The sequence below is a fragment of the Arachis ipaensis genome, chromosome B6, assembly GCF_059453495.1.
Source record: "Arachis ipaensis isolate K30076 ecotype BB chromosome B6, ASM5945349v1, whole genome shotgun sequence".
Lineage (NCBI taxonomy): Eukaryota > Viridiplantae > Streptophyta > Magnoliopsida > Fabales > Fabaceae > Arachis > Arachis ipaensis.
Window position 1 is genome coordinate 5,234,552 of NC_142441.1, and position 23,057 is coordinate 5,257,608.

A 23,057-nucleotide genomic window follows, 5' to 3' on the forward strand; every position below is an offset into this window, starting at 1 on the left:
AATAAAAATTAATATTTATATAAGTTATTTTACATTAAATTTAATAGTCTAAACTCAATTTATAGATAAAACTCAATATGCTATTAAATCAAAACAGACTCATTCTTTGACATGTGGGAGGAAAAAAAGATTACAATTTTTTTTAGTATTGAGGATGTTGTACAGCAAAATACTTTAAAATGAATTATAGAATGTGTAAGTATAAGAGTAACAACTTTCCATTTTTGTGTGAATAAATTAAAGATTTAATTTGTGAATTCAACTCTGATATATTGTCACACATGTATCTAGTTAAGTAACACCACATAGTAAAAATAACTATTTTTTACACTAACCGCCTGAATAGTTATCAAAAAACATATATGATCGCACAAAACTCTTAATTTAAATTTATTGGTAAGTTTTAGTATTTTACACAAATATTTAACTAAATTGTTCAATATTAAACTTATAACCCTACAATTGGCTTAAATTCTATGGAGAGATTGAAGTTGTTTGTGCAGTTTGCCCAACCAATGGTTAGGTATAGATTGAAAACTCCCATAGCAGGTTCTTTACTAATTTATTTATTTTCTGTAAAATTTAATCCCTTAATTTTACATATAAATATATAAAACTTCAGCTTCTTGAATGAACTTGAGGTTGCATCATTGAGGTGTGAGGTAGTTAATTGGGGAATGACATTCATGTTGCTGTGGGTCTAATTTCTTTGGTAACAACACATGTTACAATGTGACTTGAGAACTGATCCCTGCATTTTCTATTGTTCTTTATAAAATTATTATTGCTTTTATCTTATTTATTTTAGTATAATAACATTTTGTTACTATGAAATGGAAAAGATGTAGTTCTCAGTTATAAATCTAAATTTGATGAAATGAAAATGGTCGTAGTTCTCAGCTATAAATCTAAATTTGATGTATTATTTCAAAATAGAGTTTGTGGAATATTACGATATTGCTTTTTACAATATTCGAAGAAGATTATGTATGAGTAACAGGGGAACAAAAAGATTTAACCATCAAAAAAAGTTAACAGCAACATCAATTGAATGTCAATTAATTCACAGTTAAATTGATATCAATTGATATTTTCGTGTGTTTTTTAGTTGATTGCAAATCTCATATTTTTTGTTTTGAATCCATTTCAAGTTCTTTTATTAGTAGTCATTATTTGATTTATTGACTTTTGCTAAATTTTCTGTTATTTGATCTGTAATACATTTTAATAAAGTGTTTGTTATGATGTCTATAGATAGTTACTTAGTTTATTAAAAAAAATAAATATTAATATTTAATTTAAAAATATAAATATAAATAATTTTTAAATATTTAAAATTTATCATAAAAGATAACTTTATCAAATTTTTTACACCAAATTTTTAAAAAACTTATTTTTTAATAAAAACAACAGAGCACATAAAAAAATACCTAAATATAAATATTGTTATATATTGTTTCAATTTTATTTTTTTTTTAATGACTAATTTTATTATTCTTTACTTACTCTTTATGTACTCTTTATTTTTTTATTAATATTATTTGTTTTAATACGTATAATTGAACTCTTATTATTCATTTTTATTATTTGTCTTTTATGTGTGAATTTATATTCACACTTATTTATTTTATTTTATTTTCTTTTATAATATTATGTTTTTATTTATTTTTTATTCTATTTTTTCTTTTCGTATTATAATGTAAATATACCTATCATATTAATATAATAAAAATATTTTAAGTATTTATTTATAAATATATATTTTAAAATATAATTAATTTTAATAAAATATTTAAATATAAGTTTTGTGTCATTGTCTTTTTCATTTAAATAAATTTTTACATATGAGTTGTTAAAATAATTTAATCAACTTTAGCATTAAAAAAAAAGATACAACTTATATTAATTTTACCCATAGTATCTTGTGATGCACGGCACTTAATCAGTTTATTTTTTAGAATGGATTTGTTATTCTGCTGTTGTTTTTTTTTTTATTTCTGAGTAAATGGAGTATGCTGTTTTTGAATTTTAATGGATAAATTTATTGATTTCTGATTTAAGGTGATTAATTGTTGCTGTTTTTTAATTTTTGTTGATTGTTCTTAATTCCTGATTCTGTTCAGTCTCTTGTGTTGTTAATAATGGTATTTTTGATTGAATTTATCCTTTTGAGAGATACTGTTAGTGTGTGTTATCTTATTAGGTTGTTTTGTTAACTTTGATTTACCTTATTAGATTGTTTTGTTAACTTGTTTTGATTATTAGGTCGTTGTGTTGTTTTTTGAGATTTTGATAACTTATTAATTCAATAAATTGTTTTTGTTGTGGTTTGTTGTTCTTGATCTTGATTTTATTATTGTTGTTTTGATCTTAATTTGATAATTTATGTTTTTATTGAATGATTATCTTATTAATGATTATTGATTAGCTCTGGCTGCTCTGTTCTGCTGCTGTTTTGTGTTTTGTGATATGGTGCTGGTGATGTGCTGCTTGTGTTTCTATTTTGTAACTTAGTTATGCCTAGATTGTGACTGCTCTGTTCTTGCTGTTCTTTAAATGCTGGAAATAGACTGCTTCTGCCTGGGTTGTGAAAATAGACCATCCTTTAGATTTAATTATTTTTGTCAGGTAATTATTAGTTGGACAATTATAATGTTTAGGATTTTTAATTTGTTGTGTTTGGAATATGAAGGATGAGCTTAAGGAGAAGTTTGCTAGAAACTATATGATCTTAAGGACTCCCAACACTGCGTTTGTGTTCAAATTCCGCACCCATTTTGGAGGGGCAAATTCACTAGTTTTGGTTTGATTTATAATTATTGACAATGTTAAGAAGTATGAATCTAAGTACAGATTTATTAGCGTAACATAACTCCATTTTTTTTTGTTCTTCTGATATGATTTTTGTTCGTAAGTGTAATTGCTATAAAATAAGAAACACTTTCATTCAATTAAGATGTATTTCTTTCGATCTTTGTAAATTGTAAGACTGGTATGTTAGTGCATACTAATATTAATTGTTATTGGATAAACTCTATGTATAATAACGTAGTACTCCTTCCATTCTTGTCAGTTATTGGATGAACTCTATGTAGTCTAACTATAATAACATAGGACTCCTTCAATTCTTGTCAATTATTGGATGAACACTATGTATAATAATATAGTATTCCTTCAATTTTTGTCAATGCTGTTCTTAACATAATTTTAATATGTCTACTCCTTCATATTTGGAGTTTATATATTTTTTTAAGATTTTAAGATTTTGGTTTATGATATTTTATATATTTTTTAAATTTAGAAGATATTTTAAATTTTATATTACTGTAATTACGTTTTAAGAGAGTTTATTTATAATTTATTTATTATTTTATTATAAACAATTTTTTTAATTGGATCACAATTGAACCAGTTAAACTAATAAACTAATAAATCAATAACTAAAATGGTTCGATAACCAGTACGATTTTTAGAACCTTGGTTTATTGTTAATGTAAGTGTCAAGTCACTTCGATTGCCACCTTACCTTCAATAAAATTTTGTACAATTTTCAAGTTTTACATTACACAATCAACTCCTATTTATAATCTATAAAAGTTGAGTCACCAAAAAATAATCTACAAAAGTTGATGTTAATTTTTTATATAATAAATTTTAGTCATTTTGTTTTTTTTAATAATGTCACATCAACACTTCTAAATATATGACAATATATAAAAATCAGTCAATTATCTTCAAAAAAAAAATTTACCTATTATTATTCAATCGAAATATAAATTACTAATTGAATACAATAAATAAATACATATAAAGTGTCATAATAATTATAATTATAAAAAATTTTAGTTACAAATATTTAAATTCCACATTATTTAGCTTAATTATACATATTATATAAGATTCTCACTACTATACTATTTAGTCTATTTACAAATCATATCTTGGCATAATATCTCTTTACTAAATACATTTAAATACATCATCATAGTTATAAAATTAATTCATCATTTTATAATATATTTTGGTATTTTCAGTTGAATTCATTTTTTTCTAACTTTCTTCTTTAATTATTTGTAAACAATGAAAATAACAAAAATATAGATTTTTACAACTCTAATATAAAAAAATTATGACTTTTTTAAAAATAAATGAATTCAAATTCCTAAAAACAATAATTTATAATCCAATTTGTATTATATTTTTGTTGAATAATTATATAGAATTATATACAAATTATCAAATAAATATTTTGTAAAATATTTTTAATATAAAATATTTCAAATTTAACATTAGTATATATATTATATAATCAATTTCTAAACAGTATAAGAATATATTATATAATATAATTAATTTACCTCCTCACAATATGCGCGAATCTCATTCTAGTTATAAATAAAGTGGGAAGTTCAAAATCAATTTCCTAATCCGTATGTAAAACCCCAAATTATTTAACTATGACATGGAAATGAGAGACAGAAAAATAATGGAGAATAGATTCTCAAATACATTTATTTTTATCTAAAATTAATCATTAAAAATTATTAAACATATAATAAATTTTAATTATTAATTCCATACAAAAATTACTACAAGTGAGTTTTTACTCAAAAATATATGTAGTAAGATAAAAATATGAAGCGCTTATCCTTAATTATGTGAGATGAGGATATTGACTACTCTTGTGAGTAAAATGTGAAGGAGAGTCATTCACTCATTGTGGTGCGTAATATTGATGAAGCTCTGTCCCTATGCTTAAGAGCCAAGTAAAAAAGCACTCTATAAGATATTAACAACAAAACCAAGACTCCAACATCCCACCATTTTGAATAATCTGTTTGGATTCCAAGTATTTCCTTAAGTATCACCTCACCTTTTATCTTCCTATCCCCAGGTATTAGTGGTTCAAATTCAAGTCCAACGAAGTCATTCTTGTATTGACCCTGATTCTCACAATAAAGATTCCTGTGTTAATATATCAATCATGCATTACCATGATATATATATGTGTGTGAATGTGTTAGGGACTTGCGGATTATGGGATGCCCCAGGTTTCACATCGACTAGTATGAGATGCTTGATGTTGTATAATATGAGTATGAACATTTGTACCTCTATGGACCATGCAATATAACTGATGTAGGACATTGGATAGCGCCAGAAGAATTTAGGAATGTCTGTTATCCTTCTGGCTACATTTGATGGCATCAACATGAGTACCTATTTGAAAATTCAAACTTTTATCAAAACCAACTTAGATTAGTCGAGTGATCTGCTCGCTGTGTGAAGATGAAATGCTTACAGATACACCAGCTGCAGTTACAATAGCTAGCAATTGGTTGGAGACTAGTGCTGCAACCACAAGCATGGAGCCTTCTGTGACAGAAATGCTGCAGAAGAGGTTTATGCAAAAGTAGCAGTAATGAGAGAATCCAGGGTGAAAATTCACCATGTGGTAAAGTATTGTTCCTGAAGTCAGGGAAATGGCAACAACAAAAGGGAGTGATGATATGAAACTCGACAGCACGTAAATGGCCTCGCCATAACGCCTCCCAAACCTTTCGCCTTCGAACACCTAGTACTCGAAATCATGAAGGAAGTGAGACTCTTTTTGTTTCCATAATCCATTGGCATGATTTGAGATTTGTGTACCTTTAACTCCTCAAGGAAGAAGGGCATGCCACCAATACAAAGGAAGGTCATAAAGCCATAGATGAATCCATCACACTTGCTTCTTGGCAAGATTGCATTATTACTTGTTCCTACATTTAGATAAAGAAAACCAGCACACACTGATACTAAGATGTAGAACAAGATCCTTAACCAGTAGTAACCAATGTCTCTAGTCATGTTAAGGAATGATCTGTGAGTCAAAGTGCATAGCTGCTTCAGTGTGCTAGTATCATATGCTCTCTCAATAACAGCTTCTTTCTGCAACATATTGAATTGAAATTTAATGAAATACAAACAATAGAGGAATGTTATCTTATAAACTGACTTACTCTTAGTTTGATTTCTCTGATTTTTTCTCTCACATTTGCTGAATGCATGGAATTCTTGAAACTGTTTATCAGATTCCATTTGGTCTCCTCTGTAGTCATATTCACTAAAGAATTCCATGATGATGGGGTATCCTAAACATAAAAAACACAAACAATAAAAGCATTTTAAGAAAAGTCTAAAAACATTGAAACAATTACTACAAGATAATTTTTTATGTACTAACATTGACATTTTTGGACCGCATTAGACTTAGAACATTATCAAACTCTGGACTAACGCATCGAAGGAAGTGCTCCGGAGGATTCTTTCTTGTTGGACAAGGAAACCCTGCATCAGCAAAGAACTGAATTGGAAGAATAGAATCTAGTAAGTTCTTCAAGTTTTAGATATAACATTTTGGGTAGTTGTAGTTCTTAAGACAAAAAAAACAATTAATTTTAAGTTTTTAACCAAAGAACTAAAATAGGACGAAATAAGACCTTAGAAAATAAAAGAGTCTAACTTTTCACCACCCACCTTAATAGCATTAGTTCTTTCTCCAAAATAGACAGTTTCACCTGCTGCAAGGAGCACCAAATCATCAAAGAGATTGAAAACTTCACTGCTAAGTTGGTGAATGGAGCATAATACTATTCTTCCATTATGTGCTATGCTTGTGAGAGATGAAATGACAAAGAAAGCAGCAGCACTATCCAATCCACTGGTAGGTTCATCAAGCAAAAGTATATGAGGCTGAGTTAAGATTTCAATGCCAATGCTGAGTCTTCTCTTCTCTCCTTTACTTATTCCTCTTGAATGCCAATTCCCAAGCCTGCTCTCTGCACATTCTTCAAGACCCATTTCATCGAGCGTCTTGGCTACAACCTTGTCAATCTCATCTTTGCTCTTGTTTGCAGCAAGTCTCAGATGAGCAGCATATGTTAGTGTTTCCCTCACTGTTAGAGTTCCCAGGAAATAGTCTTCTTGAGTTACATAATTCTGCAGATGCATCATAAAATCATGTTCATTCAAACTCCAATTTGATAAATGCCAATCCAAATATATACAGCATGTGTTTGGATTACAGTTTATAAACATAAATCACGTTAACTCAAACTAACTTATCATTAAAATCAATTTTACAAAATCAATTTTATGCAAATTTTCGTTTGTAAACTGTAATCCAAACACACATTAAATGATTAGTATCCATAGCTAAAAGCCCATTAAAAAAACGCAGAAACTAAAAATAGTTGCTAGTTTTGGTAGTAAAATCACTTCTGCGTTTATAAAAAAATAATTTGCCAAACCAAAAATTAAAACTTTGAAAAAGTCTAAACGTGATTCTTCCTTTCCAACGGATTTCCCAAACACACCGTAAGTGATTGGGTATAGTTTCATAGCTGAAATTTATGTAGAGTTATTTGCATGTACATTTTTGTGCAATCATCTACTTCTTGTAACTCATTTGCAAACAGTAAATTACTCATGGTATTAAAGTCATATATTTGGTATCTAATAAAAAAATTATTTATACTATTATAAATAAATTAAATTATTCTTTAATTACAAGTTTGATTATTTTAGTGTTAATTATTTAGTTAAAAAATATGTAACTTAATATATATAAAGATTAAAATTTATATGCAGTTAACTTCACGTGAAATTGATAGCTGAGAGTGATCAGATGATAATTTAGTTAAACCTATCAAATTATTTAACGACTCTCAACTATCAACTTCACATAAAATTAACTGCACATGAGTTTTCACTATATATAAATGTATAATAATTTATATCATTTTTTTACATTTTTTATAATATAACAAATAAATTGTTTAATTTTTTTATTAATTATTTTTAATATTAAAAATACAATGTATAAAAAAATGTGCATAAAGCAAGTTAGTACATATTTCTAGTTACATAAAGCATTTTTTTTATAGTCAATCAATAAAAAAATTTTGTACATACATATCTTAACAGATTAACCGTATTATCATTTATATTATGCATCCACACTCATCTAAACCTGATTTTCTTTTTAGGTCGATACTTTATTTCTTTGTACAAGAATCATCAGCTGTAGTTGGTCGACCTTATTTTTTTTTGTTTCGATAAAAGATCCAAAAATAACATTTTTCTGTGCAAGAGAATAATATCAACAATAGATTTCTAATGTTTATGAAATATTGTGATACAATTATAAATGTGGACTTGACATCTGTAGTTAGATATTTTCTTTACTCTTTAGACACTATGTATTATTAATTTATTATTGTTTTGAAACTTACAATGTTTCTGCAGCTTGTAGTTGTCTTAGTCCCATTGAGTGTTACATTTCCAGTGATTCTAACATTGCCGCCAAGCCTTCCTGAATCAAAGGGGAATTAATGTGATTTTTAAAAAGAACTTATAAGAAAAAAAAAAGGGAGAGAATTTGGAAACTTTTAAGCTTTTTTTTTTTCTTAAAAAAATAATTAATTTAATTGTTAAAATCAAGTCATGGAATAAGTCTTGTTTCTCATATGCTTGAGAAATCCACATTCAGAGAGAGTATAAGAAATTCTTTTTTAAAAAGAAATAATACATAATAGAGAACATACGATCAATATTCAATATATCTTCCTATTTTTTTTTTGCCAAATTCAAATAAAATTACAATGACAAAAACACACACACATAATATTAGATTCTCTTTGTTTTTGGTGAACAAATAAAATTACAAATTTGAGTGACAGAGAAAGAAAGTGGACTTTTAGGGGTAAGAAATATATTTTTTTAGGTTGCTGTGCTACTAAAAAGTGGTAATTATTGTCAGATTTATGGTCGAATTTTACGACAAATATTATCATCGAATCCTGTGACGGTTTAATGTACAATTTTGTCGAGCTTAAATATTACCATTAAATTCGTATTTTCGCAAGAAAATTCAATAATAACAAATGGCGCATAATGTCTTTAAATTGACACGCATTTTAAATAAGATAATTTTAGATTATTATAAAAATAACCGATATCAATAATTAGTCAGGAGAGATTTATTTTTTCGTCAAAATTAGTGTTAGTTAATTATATTAGTGTATTAATAATGTGTCTATTAATTTTGATGTAATGTTAATATAAAGCAGTTTTACATGTGTATTTAATTCCGTATTCCCACGTTGACAGAAATAACTGTTTTTTTTATATTGATAGTGTGAATGGTCATTCAAAATAATAAATATGATTAAAAAATTGTATAAAATATTTTATATTATCAGTGCATCAAAATTAAATTTTAAGTATAATATATACTAAAACTAAAAAGATTGTGGATTCAATTCTTAAACTTAACAAAATATTTTTATAGATTATACATATAATAAAAGGTATTTTAAGAAAAAAAATATACACTAATTATTTTTCATGTTCCATTATATATAGTAAATTAACAAAAATTATTTTTAATATGATGCATGAATATGAAAATTAGAAATAAAAATAAAAATAAAAATCATACCCATCGATTTTTATTATTTATTGTTTTAAAGAAAATTAGAAATTGCATCTAGTTTCATTATTTAATATTTTTTAAATAAGAAATTGCACACATCCACTTATCTTTTTATTTTTTTAACAATTAGAAATCGCATCCATTGATTTTTTAATTTAAAAAAAAAAATCAGAAATTGCCCTAAATTTTCCTTATATCAGCTTTTATATTACAGTATTAAAACTCTAAAAAAATTCAATATTTTTTACTTTTACCAAAAAAAAAAATCATATATAAAAAAATAAAAAAGTTCCCGTAGATTAATCTATATAAGTAATAAGAGTGTGATGGATTACAAACCATATATACTATGAACAAAATATACTAGACATACAAAAATATTATGTGTATATAAAAAATATTATATATTTTAATATAAATAATAAGCAATAAATTTGGTGATTGATTTTATATATATCTATAAAAGATGGTTGATCAGAAAAAGATAACAAATGAATCATGGTTAAGAAGTGATGGCTGAAAGCAAAATGATTATATAAAACATATAAATAATGGGATAAAAATTTATGTACAGTTGATAAATGAGAGTTGTTAAATAAAAAGCTATTAACTATTAATTTCACGTAAAATTAACTGCACCTGAGTTTTCAACTATAAATGAGTATGAATGAGTAGATACCAGCAAGAGCATCAAGGAAAGTGGATTTGCCAGCACCAGAAGGACCAATTAGAGCCATGATTCTGTTTGGTTCAGCATATCCACTTATTCCATTCAACACTTTCTTCCTTCTTTCATTACTATAACTGCTTACTACTTCCACTTCCAAATTCTCCCAAACCAAGCACACTTCTCTAATATTATTATCACTCTCCATGATTGCACCACCATCATGCAACTCCATTGTTGTTGGAGCCATAATAACAGGCAACATGCATGTACACATCTTGTCTTTATGTTATGTTTATATATACAGCTGTCTACATATTTAAATGAAATACATGTTTAAATTGATATTCAATTTGTATATTTCTTCAATTTAAGTTTGAAAAAGCAAAACAATAAAAAATAAAAAATTTTAAAACCACAATTAAATTATTAATAGTGATAGGTGCAAAATATATATAAGTAAAGAAAAAGTATAGGGTACTAACATATTATTTGTCAATTTATTGTCAATAATAATTAATTATTATATTTTAAACACATATATAAAGAGACACATCTAGAAAATATATCTATAAAGACACTTCTATTAAACACAGTCATAAAAAAGACATTTTTATTAGACACATCCACGAAGACACTTTCATTAAACACAATTATAAATAAGAGTTGATAGAAGTTGACAGAATACTGTTGGTAACATAGCGAGACCGATAAGTAAAACACTGAATCTACGAGATTACAAACATTATTTTTTTAAAATGTTACGTGAATACTAAAAATTAACTATTAAATTAGTCACTGTATTTATTTTTATGTATGTATGCATAATTTTAATTTTTTTTCGTCTTAAATTTAAATTAATACTAATTAACTTTTTTTTTTCACATAAAAGTTTTGATCATCTAATATTACCCATAATAAATTCTCTGACAAAATGACAAGAACCTAACAAGCATTTAATAATCGAAGAAAGTGATGAAAAATATGAAAATATAATAATACTACTATTTAATTTGATGGAGCACATTTAACATATTTTTGTTTTCATATACAAACATGATTTAAGAAGAAAAGTTCTCAACCAAATTAGTATTGAACCGACAACAGAGAAAAGTCAAAACTTACAATCAATTCCAAATTAAGAACTTAAATTGATATATACCTAACTTAAGTTCTCAACAGACTTAATTTTTTTAGAAACACTTCACGTCAGTTTTATTTCTTAACAAATTTTAATTATTAAATTATTTAAGTTCTTCTTATTAAATTATTTGTTCATATATATAAAATGATTAATTTGAGAATTTTAAATTTTTGTAGTTTTTATTTTTTTCTTTAAATATTAATAGCGACTGAACTACTAACAGAATAAAATATTGTGGCGTGTTTAGAATACAATAAAATTGAAATTGAATTGATTCCAAAATTAAATTATTTGTTTGAAATGAATAAAAAATAAGAATCGAAGTCATTTGTAAAGCTCATACATTTATATTATAACTAAATTTAAATGAGTTAATAGCCAAAATCGTCTCTAAAAGATACTTCGATCTCCATTTCGGTCTTTGAAAGACAAAATTAATCGAAATCGTCTCCGAAAGATACACGACTTGGTTACGTTAGTCCTTCCGTCAGTTGGATGACGAAGTGTCACGTTAAGTGCCACGTGGCATGATGACGTAGTGAGTTAATGCCACGTGTCACTTGACATGTAAAAAAGTTATTTATAATCAAAATAATCCTCGAAAGTTCAGACGTAAGTCATTTTTATCCCTAAATTTTTAAAAATTAATCAAATTAATCCTTATATTTTTTTTTATTTTTTCTTGATAATATTAAATTTAAAATATTTTTTGATGCTACTAATTTTAATAGAAATGTAATTGATAAACAAAAAATTATTAATTGTATCTTTTCTTCTTAAAATTTTTTTCAATAAAATTATCTCTCTCTTTTAATTCTTCTCAAAATCTCTCTTATTCTTTTCGATTCTAAAACATTTTTCTTACATTATTACATTTTGCTGGAATATATATATATATATATATATATATATATATATATATATACTCAAAATTAAAATGTATGTATTTGTTAACCTAAACAAAGTTATATGCTCAAAATTAAAATTTATGTATGTTAACTTAAACAAAGTTATACCACTATTTTTTTCTACTACATCTTTTTTTTTTTTTCCATTACGGTATTACTTACATATAGGGTGTAATGGTAGTGATATTAAAAGTCAAAATTTAAGAAGATCCACAAATTTTGCTTCAATTTCAAACTTTATAAAATATTAAAAATTTGTTGCTTAATTATTATTATTATTATTATTATTATTATTATTATTATTATTATTATTATTATTATTATTATTATATATGCTAAACGAATTGCTTCTTAAGCGTACTACATGCAAAGATCATAATAAATTTTTGTGTGCTTCGTATGTTTGAGATAGATTATATAATTTTTCTTTTAATATAACTACCATTACATCCTATATGTAAGTAATACCGTAATGGGAAAAAAATGTAGTAAAAAAAATGGTATAACTTTGTTTAAGTTAATAAATGCATACATTTCAATTTTGAGTATATATATATATATATATATATATATATATATATATATATTCCAGCAAACTTAATAATGTAAGAAAAAGATTTTAAAATAGAAAAGAATAAGAGAGATTTCGAGAAGAATTAAAGGAGAGAGATAATTTTATTAAAAAAAATTTAAGAAGAAAAGATACAATTACTAATTTTTTGTTTGTCAATTACATTTCTATTAAAATTAGTAGTATAAAAAAAATTTTTGTTGAGTTAAAAAATTAACTAAATTAATTAATGATGACAAACATTAATTTATTGAAAAAATTAACTAATTAGTTTTAATTATTTTGGTTAAAGTGATGCAAGCCAAAAATTCAACATTCAGCTGCAGTCCAAATTGGATGAAATTAAAACAAGGCTGGTGGACTACAACTAAATAGAAGCCCAAAAAAAAACAAAACAAGGAATCAAACGAGTCAAGCAAATCAAACCCGATCCAAGCCCATATCCATTATTCCAAGCTGATTCTTCTAATGTGCTCTCACACCAAAAGCAACGTACACTTTTTCCTGCTTTGGCCAGAACTTAAAGAAAGTGAGAGAGAGCTTCTTCCATAAGTCATTCACCAAAGAAGCAAGAGAGAGAATGTTAAGCAAATAGTAGAAGTCTAATCACTCACATCAATCTGTATTAAGAAGAAGTCAGAAGCTAAAGGTGATTTTATTTCCTTCTACATGCATCTTATTTTCTTCTCTTCATCTTCAACTATCTGCTACTCCATATTAGGATACATGGGAAAGATAAAGTTTGTTCTTCCCTGTTGTGCATCTACGGTCACAAGTGAGTCTTGGGGACCAAGTAGCTTCTCAATGGCCAGGATCTGGATTTACCATTGAGGATATTTGTTTTAGCTTTTCTATGGCTTTCGGTCAACAAAAAGAGGTCAGAACCAAAGTTTTTACTCTAAGGATTAATGGGAAAAAGTGAGATGGTGGGTTGGTGAAGCACAAGACTCAACAAGTTGACCTAGGGAGAACAACCCAGCAACATGCAAGGAGATAAAAGAATATTTCTGTTCATTCAGAAAGCAAGCAGAAATAACCAGTGTTCTTGAAGTGTATTTTATAAGAAGTGTTCCCTGAAGAAATTCATCTACTTGGATAGTGCTTTGTTTCAAAGAAGCATTCCGCCAAAATGAAGAACTGAATTAGAGACATGCAAATCTGGTTTATCACATAGCAAATAGGCTGTTGAAGAAGTCAATCTCCTTCATATTTTATAGATTGTAATTTACTTTTTAATGTTTATCTTTCTGTAATTTCTTGAGTGAAAAAGCATATTGAGAGAGTTCAAGTAAAAGCCAATGAGTGAAAAGAGGCTGAGTGATACACTGGAGAGAAAAGCCTGGAGTTATTTCAGATTTCTTTAGGCAAGTATGTGTCTTGTATCTTGTACCTGTGAGGTATCCCTTTCTTAGTTAGGTTAGCACTAAGAGTGAATAGTTAAGTATTAGTATAGCCAAAGTCAAGTTAGGATAGAACTTGAGTGTGAAAGAATTGTGTCAATCCTATGGAATTGGTGTATGTAATATTTTAACTATAGTGAAAATTCCACCACTGTTGTGGTGGAGACTGGATGTAGGTTGCATAGCACAAGGCAATCGAATCAGGATACATGATGGTGTTAGCTTTTCTCTTCTCTGCTCTGTCCTGTTTTCTAATATTCATGAGACAAAATAAAATTGTCTCATAAATTTTTCGCTGCTGAGTTCAAACAGATTTAAAGTGCAAATCAGTTTTAAAGGGTTAAGTTTATTAACACAAAAGAAGGTCATAGATTCAACCCCCTTCTCTAAACCTTCTACAACCTTCAATTTCAAATTTAATATTATAAAAAAATAAAAAAATATATATATATATAAGGACTAATTTGATTAATTTTTAAAATTTTAGGGATGAAAATGACTTACATTTGAACTTTCAAGGACTATTTTGATTATAAATAACTTTTTTACATGTCAAGTGACACGTGGCGTGATTGATCTGACACATGGCATGCTAGGTGTCACTGATCTGACACGTCAACCAATCATCCTGTGACACGTGGCATTAACCCATCATGTCATCATGCCACGTGGCACTTAACGTGACACGTCACCATCCAACTGACATAAGGACTAACGTGACCAAGTCGTGTATCTTTTGGGGACGATTTCGATTAATTTTGTCTTTCAAAGGCCAAAATGGAGATCGAGGTATTTTTCAGGAACAATTTTAACTATTAACTCAAATTTAAATTCTTCATTTTCTATGGTATTAATATAAAATAAATCATTTTTGAAAATAAAAAAAAAAGATGTGGTAAAGGTCCAGTGACATTCTAGTAGTGAATAGAGACGGTGACAGGGATCAACTTAGATTGATCGAGTGCTCAATTCACTTGTTCGCTTGAGTAAATATTAGGAGTTTGAATTCCGTCTTGTGCAACCTATTAACCAAAAGATGGTTGATCAGAAAAAGATAACAAATGAATCATGGTTAAGAAGTGATGGCTGAAAGCAAAATGATTATGTAAAGTATATAAATGGGGTGGAAATTCAGGTGCAGTTGATAAATGAGAGTTGCTAGATAAAAAATTTATTAATTATTAACTTCACGTAAAGTTAGTTAACTGCACCTGAATTTTTAAGTATAAATAATTATGAATGAGTAGATACCAGCAAGAGCATCAAGGAAAGTGAATTTGTCAGCACCAGAAGGACCAATTAGAGCCATGATTCTTTTTGGTTCAACATATCCACTTATTCCGTTTAACACTTTCTTCCTTCTTTCACGTGTGTGTGTTTCGATTACAGTCCGTTTGCATAAAATTAATTTTGCAAACTTGATTTTGATTAAAAATAAGTTTGTGTTAAAGTAATTTATGATTGGTAATTTTTGTATCAAAATGGATTATAGTAAAATAAATATTGTTTGACTTATACCATTCAAAATCACTTTTAGATAAAAAAAATTACTAAAATAGACATCAACTTAAATTTTTTTTATATTATCCTATTATTTTAATTTAGATATTTAAATAGATCTTATTAATTAATTTTATAATAAAACTAATATTTACTTACTAAAATAAAAATAACATATAAAAATAGACAAAATATATTTTTAAATAAATAAATAAATAAATATATATATATATATATATATATATATATATATATAATCAAATATGTTACATAAGAATATTTAATCAAATATGTTATATTTTTTAAGTATTAAATGTTATTTTAGTATTTTTTACATCGTACTCTTATTCTAGTACTCTCAATAATCTTATTCTTAATATTAATTTGGAATCCAACTTTTATAATTTTATTATTATCTATGATTAATTTTTTATTTAATTTATTTTTTTTAATGGAATCATAATCAATATTATAAAAAATTACACTAAAACATAATATACGAGAATTACAATTATAAAAGAGAGTACTAAAAATAATAAAAAAATTAAATATTTACTTTATAGTGATTGAAACAAATCTAAAAGTTCTTGATGATATATTTATATAATATATTTTTAGTATTTTTAGTACTCTTTTTTTAGTATGTTATAATTTTTTACTATTATTATTTACAGTTAATTTTTTTATTTAATTTACTTTACCTAATAGAATCAATAAATCATATTATAAAAAGATAATAACAAATATAATACACAAAAATCACAATTATAAAAGTGTATAATGTTAAACAAACAGTTGAAAAAAAATAAAAATAATAAATAATAGAAAAATAGAGCTCATATAAATAGAAATAACAAGAACTTTATAAATAATACAATAACATATATAAAGGATAAAGTTGGTAAAAAGTAAATAAATTGTTAGTATCTATGTCTATAAGCCCGTTAAGAAAATGTATAAGCTAAAAATAGTTGCTTCTTGTAAACGTGAATTTAACAGCAAATTTATGAAAAAAAAAAAATACCAAACCAAAAGTTGAAGCTTTCAAGAAATTTAAACGTGCTTCTTTCCAAACACACCCTATAACTGCTTACTACTTCCACTTCCAAATCCTCCCAAACCAAGCACACTTTTCTAATATTATTATCACTCTCCATGATTGCACCACCATCATGCAACTCCATTGTTGTTGGAGCCATAATAACAGGCAACATGCATGTACACATCTTGTCTTTATGTTATGTTTATATATATAGCTGTCTACATATTTAAATCAAGTATTACATAAACAGGCATGTTTAAATTGATATTCAATTTGTATATTTCTTAAATTTAAGTTTGAAAAAGCAAAACAATAAAAAATTTTAAACCACAATTAAATTATTAATTAATAGTGATAGGTGCAAAATATATATATATTATACAAATAACTAATTTAATTATTAATTTTTTATGTATACATAATTTTAATTTTTTTCGTCTTAAATTTAAATTAATACTAATTAACTTTTTTTTTTCACATAAAAGTTTTGATCATCTAATATTACCCATAATAAATTCTATGACAAAATGACAAGAACCTAACAAGCATTTAATAATCGAAGAAAGTGATGAAAATATAATAATACTACTATTTAATTTGATGGAGCACATTTAACATATTCTTGTTTTCATATACAAACATGATTAGTCACCAAAAAAATATACAAACATGATTTAAGAAGAAAAGTTCTCAACCAAATTAGTATTGAACCGACAACAGAGAAAAGTCAAAACTTACAATCAATTAGAGGCAAGCATATATAGCCAAAGAACTTAAATTGATATGATATATACCTAACTTAAGTTCTCAACAGACTTACTTTTTTTAGAAACACTTCACGTCAGTTTTATTTCTTTACAAATTTTAATTATTAAATTATTTAAGTTCTTCTTATTAAATTATTTGTTCATATATATATAAAATGATTAATTTGAGAATTTTAAATTTTTGTAGTTTTTATTTTCTTATTAAATATTAATAGCGACTGAACTACTAACCGAATAAAATATTGTGGCGTGTTTAGAATACAATAAAATTGAAATTGAATTGATTCCAAAATTAATTATTTGTTTGAAATGGATAAAAAATAAGAATTGAATTCATTTGTAAAGCTCATACATTTATATTATAACTAAATTTAAATTCTTCATTTTCTATGGTATTAATATAAAATAAATCGCCAATGAGTAATAGCTCAAATGGCATAGTCTTCCTATATTCAATTAAGAGGTTGCGGGTTCGAGTCTTTTATTTTTGGTAAAAAAAAATATAAAATAAATTATTTTTGAAAAAAAAAAAAGATGTGGTAAAGGTTCAGTGGCATTCTTAGATTTGTCAAGTAGTGCTTAACTCACTCATTCGTTTGAGTAAATTTTGGAGTTTAAATTTCGTCATGTACAACCTATTGACCAGAAGTAAATCCTTAAATGAATTTCTGATTCACAACGGATTAATTCTTGGTTTATTAGATTGGAGAATACCATGAACAATAAAAATAAAAAAAACAAAAATAAAAAGAGACGGTGGTAGTGATCCAACGATAATAAAACAATGGTGATTATTAATGATGATGGAAAATTATGTGGTAAATAAAAAATTAAAATATGAAATCAAATTATTATATTAAAATTTAAATTTAATCAATTTATTTTTTACATAATTAATTCTAAACACAATAATTCATATCTAATTTAATTCATTTTAAATGAAATAAAAACAATTTAAAAAATGTGTTTTAAACACACTCTTATATGGATTCATTTGACAATCGAGATTAAAGTGTTTTACTAAATATTTGATAAAGACCGATTTGTTTTTTTTTTTTTCCCACCCTCAAAAGCTATGATAATAATGAAAATTTATTATTTTAAAAGGAAAAAGAGACGAGAAAAAATTTTCAAAAATAATTAGCCATTCCTTTTGATATTGTCATCAAGGACAATTAAATATATAGTAAATAATCAATAGAGTCACTATAAGAAAAAATAACAAATTAATTACGAAAACAAGATATCATTTTTATTACATATATTAAAAATGATCTCCATTTCCAACATTTAAAAAAATATAGATTTAATTAATACGTCAATGCATTTATAGTTTTATCAAATTTTAAATTAAGTTTTTATTTTTTAATTAAATTTTTATACTATATTAAATTTTGTGATAAAGTTCTGATAAAAATATTAAAATTAATAGAATATTTCATTAAACAAAATAAATACGTCAAACATTTGATTGAATATTTTTTTTATTTAATAGAATATTCTATTAATTCCAATATTTTTGTCATGGCAGAGATTTAATTACAAAATTTCATATGTTATAGAAATTCAATTAAAAAAAATAAAGACTTAACTAAAAATTTGGTAAAATTATAAAAACCGATGGAATAATTAAATCATAAATTTATCGTTAAAGTAAATGCTGATAATTTAAGGGTTTACTTTAAAAAAAATGTGAGCGCAGTATCTCCATAATTTTTTTTTCGACACGATAAAAAGAGTTTATTTAAAAAAATAAAAAATCACATGAATAGTTGAACTTAAAAAATTAAAGGATAAAATATATTTATTATTATTGAAATTTATCAAAAGCTTTAAAAACATTCTTAAACTTTTGTTTTAATTTTGTATTAAAAAAATTTTATTTATGTCAAATATACTACTGAGTCCTAAATTTTTTAAAAATTTAGGACTAATCTAATAAAAATGTATGATAATTATTTCTAGATTTATTTGTATTAATGATTGCTAAATTTTTTGAAAAATTAGCATCGAAAAATATATTCCGTTTGAATACCAAAACAAACAAAAGAAATATTTTATTAATATGTAAAATTAACGAGACAACGCCTATTTTCTCTGCTCTCTTCATCGCATCTCTTGCTTTCAACGTATCTCTCATCTCTGCTCGGCAACAATGGCGATGGCGGCTTCGCCGACACTATTTTTGTTATTACGCAAATGGTCAATAATATCGAATTAAGTTCCCAACGTCTAACATCTTTTGTAATGATCCAAAAGAATAATCCAGATATAATAAATTATAGAGTGACAGTTGGACAAAAGTTTTTCAAATATAAAAAACAAAAAATTCTAAAGACGCTGGATCAACAACTAAACTATTAATGCTTGCAAGGTTTTGAGTTGGATGTGGTGTCTTCTCATCTTATGTTCTTTTGTTTGATTCTTCCCAAAGTCTCTCTAGTGGTTGAAAACTTTCCACGGTTGGCCCAACACTTCGGACAACACTTGTAGCCAGCTTGTCTCATTTGGTTCAAAATCTTGCACCAAGCATACTCCTCCATAATAGCAAGATAAGAACACATTAATGGTTTCAACTGGTTCTGCAGGAGGTCAGGCCTTCTAAATTCTTTCAAATTCATATAACTTATCCAGGTTTGCATACAAAGGAAACAAATATCGACCAAGCCAAGAATTCTCTTCAGTAAAAATCAGTAAAATAAACATACAAAAAGTCAAAAGTTAACATGGGAACATAATTACAACAAATAACTTATGAAAAGATGCCCGTTACTTGGAACAAAAAAACAATTTTCTCACAATCAGGTGCATTAACAGCTGATCAACATGACATGATTTTTCCACAGATGCAGCCATAACTACAGAGTCTAAATGAGAGAATTTGGCAGGTCACAAATGAAATTAACAGTGGTAATGTTCGATCGACATCATGAACCAAATTCTCGTCATTACATAAAAGGGGTAATCATACTGTGAAAATTTGAGGGAGTGAAACTAGGGATGTCAACGGAGGAGGGCGAGAAATGCCTCCCTACTCTCCATCCTTTTTCTGCAGTGGAGAATATTACTCCCATCTCTATTTTCTGTGGGATCTCATTCTCCATCTCCCTAATAGTTCTGACTAATTATTAATTTTCATAGAAATAGAGTTTAAAGTATCCGTCCTATATAAAAAATAGCAAAATTTTATAAAAAAATCTAAACGATAAGATGGTGACTTCTTTCAAAATGACGCAGAGAATGAACACGATGACAGAGTTGTGAAAAGGAAAGCCATGAATACAGAGAACAACACGGTAAGGGTGATAAAACGGTGATGAATGATAATGCGGTGAGACCGGAGAGTGACAAAGAGGTGGCTGCAAAGAAATTGGATGGAGTATAGACCATATTAGGGATCTATGAATTGAAGAATGGTTATGTAAATGAAGACTATATATATATATATATATATATATATATATAGCATGTGAAATGACTAAAACATATATATGAAAAATAAATTATTAAAAATAATTAAATAAATTTATGAATTTCGAAAATTAACGGAAAAGTAACGAAAATCCCTGCTCAGATCCCACACCTGCCTCGAGAGAATTTTATCCGTTCCCATATCCGCAAACAAAATTCTCCTAAGTACCAAGAAGATTCTTCTTAAAAATAATAAAAAAATGGCATTTTTTTATTTTTAATATTGGATTAACAATGATGTTTTTTTAAATTGTGATCTACTGTGGTATTTTTTTAAAATGTGGGATGATTTAACGTACGGAGTATAAATCGGACCATCCGATTTATAAGAGGTACAGAAATCGGACCGTCCGATTTTTAGGTACACAAATCGGACCGTCTAATTTCTGTACTCGGACCGTCCAATTTGTGTTAAAAAAAATTTAAACACAAATCGAATGGTCCGATTTGTGTACTTCTCATAATTTTAAAAAACACCAAAAATTATCACGTTAAGATATAACACTCATTTTACTCTCATATCTAAATTTTTTAGTTCAAAAATGGTTAAGGTATGAACAAAAAAATTATGTACTGAGTATAGCATGGCATGACATTACCTGAAAATATTATTCAATAAAACATCAAATATCCACCATTATTGACATATATGGGTAAGAGAAATTAATTTAATTTACTAGCACAATACTTTTGATTTATATGTTCTATTTATGGGGATGAAAATAGTTATATCCAAATATCCAATTACCTGCAACCTAACCTAACCGTCGCCCTAATAACTGATACACCCTATCTTTACTGATGGATTTGTCTTTATCAGGTTCAAAGTAGCAGCTAGTGTCTTTATCAGCTCCTGATCTTTCGTGCTCCTGACGTCAGCTTGCGAAGAACGATGGTAAAACATATTCGGCAATAAAGAACGATTACTTGTGTGCATTTGTTTAAATATTTGTGTGCATTTGTTTAATAATTTTTGATAAATTAGTTTGAGTTACCATGTTATTAGTTTTGATTATTTATATTATTTTTTGAGTAATGTTAGGGTCAGTAACTTTTGTGATTAGTAACCATTAAATAGTCATCAATGATGATTTAATGATGTAAAATTGATGTGAGATTTCATCTAATAACTCATTTTTTTCTGCTGATTACATGCTGGCCAATATTCAATAAAATTACTAATTCCTTAGACTTTTTCTTATTTTCTTATATTCTCGATATTTGTGTATGTACTTGAACCAATTGAATTATAATTGGTTTGAATTAATTTGAATTTATATTTTTTTTTTGTATATGTATCTGAATCAAATCAAACCAATTAAAAATAGATTGATTCGATTTAGATAATTGTGTGAAGGCCGTAGTTAGAGACTGTGATTCACAATATGAGAAGACTGAGATTAAGTAGTATGGTTAAAGTTGTATTTATATCTCATTAAATAAAACATGAATTTTATATAAATAAAAGTGTTATTATTAAAAGTTGATAAATTTGATTGAATGGTTAAGAATTTTTTGTACATGCTGAAAGTCTTTAGTTCAATTTCTATATATAATATTTTTAAATATATACATACATAACCGGAATGTGAGTAGAGTTGAGGCTCACTCAGTAAATCAGGTTGGTAATTCTATCTGATCGAGTAAAGTCTATACTGTCAGACCTACCAACACGACAACACTTCAATTATGTTACATGTCAATCTAATTCAAAATACGAAAAAAAAAAAATTTATTATTTTTGGCTAATTTATTATATTATTTATATTATATTATAGAATTTTATTAATTTGTGTTTTAAGGACATAGATTAAATATATCATAAAAATTATTTTATAAAAGTTATTATAAAATTTATTTTTTTTATATTTTTAATGGATTGAATATATCAAAAACATTAAAAAGTTTTTATTTTTATATTTTTAATATATGTTCTTAAGACACAAGTTAGTTGAATTTTATATATTATAAAAATTAAGTTTTTATACTTAAGGATAGAATTGAAATGATATATTTTTAAAAGTATTTTTTAATTTATTTTTTTAATTTATTAAGTACAATTTATTATGATTAACTAATTAATTTGATTAAATATTTAAATATTACACT

General features: G+C 26.0%; 1 protein-coding gene across 1 annotated transcript; it reads right to left on the minus strand.

Moving 5' to 3' along the window:
• Nucleotides 1-4,567: 4,567 nt before the first annotated feature.
• LOC107645495 (ABC transporter G family member 15) lies at nt 4,568-10,438 on the minus strand. Its single transcript, XM_016349531.3, has 9 exons — nt 10,158-10,438; nt 8,277-8,356; nt 6,520-6,981; nt 6,227-6,346; nt 6,003-6,134; nt 5,653-5,931; nt 5,303-5,575; nt 5,113-5,220; nt 4,568-4,943 (listed from the first exon to the last, which is right to left on the minus strand). Exons 1-9 carry the CDS (start codon nt 10,420-10,422, stop codon nt 4,707-4,709), a joined length of 1,956 nt encoding a protein of 651 aa, XP_016205017.2. The 5' UTR covers nt 10,423-10,438; the 3' UTR covers nt 4,568-4,706.
• Nucleotides 10,439-23,057: the final 12,619 nt, after the last annotated feature.